At 42.6% G+C, this 6,386-nt stretch overlaps 1 protein-coding gene across 1 annotated transcript; it reads right to left on the bottom strand.

Annotated features, from left to right (window-relative positions):
• Positions 1 to 645: 645 nt before the first annotated feature.
• On the bottom strand, positions 646 to 6,386 carry CNRIP1 (cannabinoid receptor interacting protein 1; the record flags this gene model as incomplete). The annotated part of the gene is made up of 3 exons (XM_082277153.1): positions 646 to 810; positions 5,384 to 5,528; positions 6,208 to 6,386. 3 exons carry the CDS (start codon positions 6,384 to 6,386, stop codon positions 646 to 648), a joined length of 489 nt encoding a protein of 162 aa, XP_082133279.1.

The following is a 6,386-nucleotide window of genomic DNA, read 5'->3' as shown; positions in this document are numbered from 1 at the left end:
AACTTAACAACAAAGAATCCTATTTTGAGAGATCTGGTAAATTAGCAAACTTCACAGAGTATCTTACAGAACTTAACAAAAAGGAGAATGAGTTCCCAAATCCCTTGGTATGAAAGCACAATACCAACAGTGCATTAGCTGCCATTTAGCTAAATCTACAAATAACCACATTTTTAATTTTTTGCTGTCCACTGGGAGGACGGTACAACAAAATGCTTGAAAGAACACACTGATTTAAGAGCAAACACAAATGTAAATACAGAAATCACCAATGTGATGTTAATCCAAATTCTAAGCAATGAAGCAAAACACTTCACATAAGTTGTTACATCTAGTCAGAATAATCCAAATACTTACAACAGTATTATGATGATATGACTTCCTACCCAGCTATCAGCTATCCTTTACCATGAACCTTTCATTTTTCTCAGGGTGACAGATAAAGAATGTTGCAGATGCCATGGTAAACTTAAAATACAGTAATAGGCAAATATTTTAGTGGCACCACCTGTATATACAAGGTAGTTGTTGGAACCTTATGGACAAAGGATTGTTACAGTATGCCTTTGTTAAGGCTTCTTGCTGGTTTAAAAAGGTAGATTTTTCTTTAGGGAGATTGTCCAGCAGTATTGGTTTCCCATCTCTTCAGTGGAAGGTCTCTTTATTGATCCACATGAGACTGCGTGTTTCATTTGGTTTGCATTCGTACTCAATACTGCCAAAGCTGTTTCCCCATTGGCAATGATCCCGTTTGTGGTAGTTGTAGAATTTGACTTGCCAGACTGTCTCAAAAACACCAATGTCATTAAACTGTGAAGAAGAGGAAATACCAGTGTTAGTGAGCTGATTATTTTGTTGGTTTCTCTCTCATCCTGAGAAATAACACTTGTGAAACTGCAGAATGTAAAACACCTGGTATAAGGATTATTGTTCCTCAGATCAATAAATCAAAGATCTGTAAAACCTGCTCTAGCAATCATAAAGTCTTTTATGCATAGCCATGCATAAAACGTGAAGGATCAGATTCTGCATGTACTGTCCTCCTGCACTCACATCTGGGATAGGCGAGGGAGTAAAAATATTCAAGTTGCCATATGGATAAATGTTACTAACAACAAAAATCAAAGCCATAATCTTTCTTAAGATGACACAGCTTGTATATACTGCATATCATGTACCACAAATCTGCAGTGATACAGACCATCACTTTACCTTTATACCATACCTACAGGCTGCAGCTGGGACTGGGAAGAATCTTCTTTTGCTCAGTCTGAAACCTTTAATGTATCTGCATTTTGGAGTCTTGTGTTTGCAGTGAGATGTGCTGCTCTTGCACCACTTACTCCCTCCCTGGGATTCTATTCCACATTTTAAATGAGACTTAAGCAAGAGAAGTTCTTTGTGCACATCTGTAATTGCTAGTTGGACTGTGATAGTGCAGCTGAGTAATAGGAGCTACTAAAGAGATAATCAGCATGTTTTGCAGATAAGCGTCTAATACAGTGAAGTAGTGAGACATTGACTTTAAATTGTCTGTGCATTCAGCTTTGAAGTGAATAAGACTATGGCTATAGTAAGTTCTGTAAAATGAAGGGGTTTATTTTCTTTAAGCCACTGCTAGATACCTGTAAAACATCAGAAAAACCTCAGTGAGGCTTTCAAGGATAAATTCTGATTTCAGTTTTAATGGTAATGGAAAATTTGAGTTCTTGTGCCTTGAGACATTGCAGAGAATCTGAAGTGTGGGTGTGAAGCCTGTACATATTGCCATTGGTCCCAGTAGTACGGCCTGTTGATTGTGTTATGTTGTTAGAAGATACTAGATAGTGAATTTAGTGCTACTGAACGGCACCATTGTTCAGTATTTTTTCCTTTTAAGTATTTCCGTCACTCACTTCAATGACAGCTTTTTCACTTGACTGTTTTCCATTCCTATCATGTGCCTGGGAGCTGATCTTTGGTCATCTGCCTGCTATAATCACACCTGCAAAGTCAGTATGAAAGCCCTTTTACAGAGAAATTGTTCCTGATTTACAAGCAGAGTCTTCTGTATCCAGATTTTTCAGGAGGACACATTTGTTGTTGTTTTTTTTAAATTCAAGATGTGATTTGTAAGCTGCTGCTGTGTAACAGACATTAAACCTTCCCTCAGCCGCTGTGGTAAGTTAAATTTAGTCTTGTCAATAGCAGAAGTTGCTGTGTGCTTAAGTGGAGGGGTTTTATTCGACTCCAGTTACAAGTGTTACCTTAAAGAAGTAACTGAAATATTTCTGCCACTTCCTTTGACTAAGAAAGAATCAGATGTACAGGCTATTTTATCTCTCTCAGCAACTAAAATCTTAAGTAAGGGCTTTTTTTAATCTATCATCTTTGATAGTAGTCCTGATACACTCATAATGCAAGATAGTAAAGGTTTAGCACATTGGGTATTACTGTGCACAGTCCACAAAACTTGTCAGAGAGGAGCATCAGCCACCCTCAGTGTGGAAACTGAGGAAGAAACAGCATTTCTAATAACATTCGTATAAGGTGATATGACACAAGAGCAGCATTTCATTTCATTAATGTATGAAGGATCTGAATTTCAAAAAGACAGATGAAGAAAGCAAATTTAATCTTCCTTCAATGACCCAGTTTGCTGAGCTACCCTGAGTAGTTTGACTGCTGTGGGTTTCCAGTAGAAGGAAAAAATCAATTGCAGAGCTTTTCTACTACCATGTGCCTCCCCCAGCCCAGTACTTAGCACGTGCAGAAGCTCTATGGTGTAATGAATATTCTGCATTCTTAGAGCTCTCCTGAATTCCCAAGGTTCCTGCAGCTGGATCCTGGCTACTCCACTGAGCTTGTATATGAGCATCCCCAGGAAGGAAGAATGGCCCTACTCTTACAGGTCAGGCTTCAGGTTAACTGTATTTCCCTGTCTGCTCTTCTCTGTCATCTGCTGCTATAGGAGTAAATAGTTATTTAATCACTCCATCTAAATTTGCATGCTGAGGTGATTTGATAGCTATTTATTCCTGGGAATAGAGTTCTAGCTTCTTTATTCAATCATAGATTAGTCTGATCAAGAATAAAATGAGGCCCAAAGACAGGCTTCTAACTTAGTTTACACCATTTTCCAGACAGTTCAGCAGTTTCTGGATAGTGGGCATGATTGACCAATCAGGTAACAGAAACAAATAATCAGATTCTGGAATTCAGAAACAGGATTGCTGTTTAACATCTATAAACTCTGGCTGTCATGGATCAGATGTCTAAGGCAGCAACATAAAGAATTATTTGTTTAAAGTTTCAAAGCAGATAGGAAAAAAGTTCTTATGGATTTTTTTCAGACCTTCAGTTATTCAGGCACTAGATTGGCAGTATCAAACTAGTTTTTGATTACTGGACTGACCTCACAATCTATTTCTAATGTGAATTCAGTTTTTATGCCTTAAATAGTGTCCTTACCACCACAGGATGCATCAGGATTCTGTCTGTTCTAGAAAAGGAAGTGGAGGCAGAAGTTCCTCATAGTTGAACGAAATAGGAAAATTTAAAGCTGTTTGCAGTAAGCTCAGTTTTGAAGATTCAGGAAGTAGGTGTTCAAAGCAGTTTTCAGACTGAGGTATCTGAGGCTTGTTCCCTAAATCTGTTACAGCTCTGCTTAGCTAAGCAGCTAAATGATGAGTCAAACATGTAAATCCATGTTGAGTTGCCTATGTTTAATACTTAAAAGTATCAATTGTGGGTATCTAAGTCTGTAATGATGAACCTATCTATCAAGATCAGTTCCTAAAAGGAATTGAGGACCTGCTTAATGCTTGAAAATCCTATTAGCTTCATGGTTAATATCCCAGGATCTGATCTGTAAAAGCAGCTCTTTGGGCAAATATTGTGGCTACTCATTCTGATGCTGCAACAAACCATGTCAGAGCTTGTACCTGAAAATCAGATCCTCCTTACATTTCATTTGTGATTTGACTTGGTTTTCTCCAAAGGAAAAGTTAAACTTCTAGATTTTCAGAGTTCACATCAGTGCTCCACTTAAGGGTAAAGGTGACCAGCAAAATAGGATACCTTAGTCAAAGCAGATGTTTTTTTGGGAATGCTGTCCTTTCTCCTCCTGGTACAAGGTGAAATATAATTACAGTGCTCAACAGTGGCATCCAGCAGCTGTGTTCAGCTCGTTTTGAAATAATACTGTGTTTGGTTTTCCTGGGTGTTAAAAGGAGGTGACTGTATCTAAGTGATTAACGTAATACTCCATATTAGTCTTATTAACCTAAGATTATGAAATAGTAATGTGATGTGGGTCTCCAAAATTAAGTCAGGCACACTGTAATTATTAGAAACACCAAATGGAGATGTTACAGTTCTCATTCAGAAGGGGATTACTATGCTAAACTATGATCCCAGAAAAAAAATACTGAAGATCAATATGAAATCTTGTGTGCAGTAAGCAAATGTCATAGAATGCTGAAATCTGGTGGGCTTGTATAAGCTGGAACAGACTCTTTAGAGAGCTTCAGATGAAGATGGCTTACTGCCCTGATTCCTTTTTTTGGTACAGAGGACATGGAGTAAACAGCAGGAATCCCTCACAACTATAATTAAGGAGAAGAAAAAAAACAAACCGCCAAAATAAAACAAAACAAATCTCCCCCTGCACACTGAGCATACCACACAAAGAGTGCTGTGGAAATCTGCCTGCTGCTCTTCCTCTCTTCTGTCAGCTCTGCTGCCTTGTGGGCCGGAGCTTTTGTCGTCTCACTTTGGGGCCATGGAACCTCTCTTTAAGACAGGGGTGAGGAGCCACTTAAATAAGAACTTAGGTTTGTGGATGCAGATAATGGATGCATATGGGAAAAGAGAGAAGACAGCCTTGGGGAGTTGTTCTCATGCATGCTTTTAGTCTCTGGCAGGTCCTCAGGCATCCTGAAGGTGAGAGATGGAAGGGGAGAGCAGTCACCTTGTGCTTGGGGCATGCTCTGCGCCAAAAAAAATGGTGCTGCCAGGCAAAAGAGGGGTCCCTGTATGCCAAGGGATTGGATTCCTAACCAAGAACCTCGGTGGGAGCTGCCTGATATATACAGTATGTCCTGTAGAAGAGGTGGGAGGTTCAGCTAAAAATTCTTTCTGCTGCAGCACCCCAAAGGGTTTTGCAGGTGTCTAGAAAACCTCCTGCTTCTTCCCAGCCCATGCTGTTTTCTCGGGAGAGAAGGAAGCAGGACGTGTATTCTCCAGCTATGTTCTGGCCAGCGGCCTTACTGACACAAAGCAAAGAGGAAGGCAGCAGTTGTGATCAGACTTTGCCCTGCAATATTTCACCACACTCTCTCTGGGAGTCAACCCCCTGCTGCCCTCCCTTGTCCTCTCATGCCAGGCTTGGAGAGTCACGTACCTGCATGTTGACTTGGATAGGCTGTCTCTCCCCACTTTTGGTATGGGGCACCCCTTCTGTATCGTAGATCCCTGTGTAAGAGGCCATTTGTGCATCGCGTGATTTTTCTTCCAGTGGGACATTGACACCCCCGATGCCCATAGTCCTGCAAAAAGACAAGATCCATCCTTTCAGCCCTGAATTCCCCCTTTCCTGGCAGTTTGGAGCCAGTATGTGGGTTTGCAGCCTGGCAGCCTCTGTGCTAGGGAAAAGCTTCAGGGATTTTAGCAGACCTGCATGTGCTGCTGACTCATTGGGGCTCCTGAAATATGTCAGGGCTCTGTAGTCATCCAGGGAAGGAGTAGCAAGGAGAGGCAGGAGGGGTCTGATTTCGAGTGGCTGGGGAGAGGTTAGTCGAATCTCTTCTGCAGGGCTGCCCCTCCACCCAGAGCTGGTTCCCCATCTGGTCCCAGTCTCTGCTTTGCCACGCTGCAGCCAGGCTTGGGCATTGTGTAGGAGGGGCTTCTTCCTCCAGCGAAAACCGCGGGGAAGGAGGGAGAAAAGGAGCTGGGCTTCAAAAGCCTCCGGGAGAAGGTGGGGAGGGAGCGGAAAGGCAGCGAATCCCAAATGTGGCCTCCCTCTCGAGCCAGGCAGGCGGAGCACTGGGAACAGCTGGCCAGGGACCCAGAAACGAGGCCACCAAAGTAAAAGGGCGGGGAGGGAGAAATCACGGAAACCCCGCGCTGTCAGCCTGCCAGGAAAAAACATTAAACGTCTAAAAATAAAGCAGCGGGGAGGGAGGGGAGGGCCGGGGCAGCCACCCTGAGGAGGACGGTCGCACTTACGTAGCCTGGACGGTGCCGGGTCGGAGGGACACCTCGATCTTGTACTTGGCCCCGGTCAGCAGCTTGATGGTGCGGTTCTGGCCGAAGCGCTGCCCGTCCACCTTGAAATACACGGCCCCGTCGTTGGGCTGGATTTTGAGGGAGACGCTGATTTTCACGAGGCCGGGGATGTCGCCCAT

Source organism: Coloeus monedula (assembly GCF_965178545.1).
Source record: "Coloeus monedula genome assembly, chromosome: 2".
Classification (NCBI taxonomy): domain Eukaryota; kingdom Metazoa; phylum Chordata; class Aves; order Passeriformes; family Corvidae; genus Coloeus; species Coloeus monedula.
The sequence above is the reverse complement of the archived record's forward strand: the minus strand, read 5'-3'. Positions and strand labels throughout refer to the sequence as shown.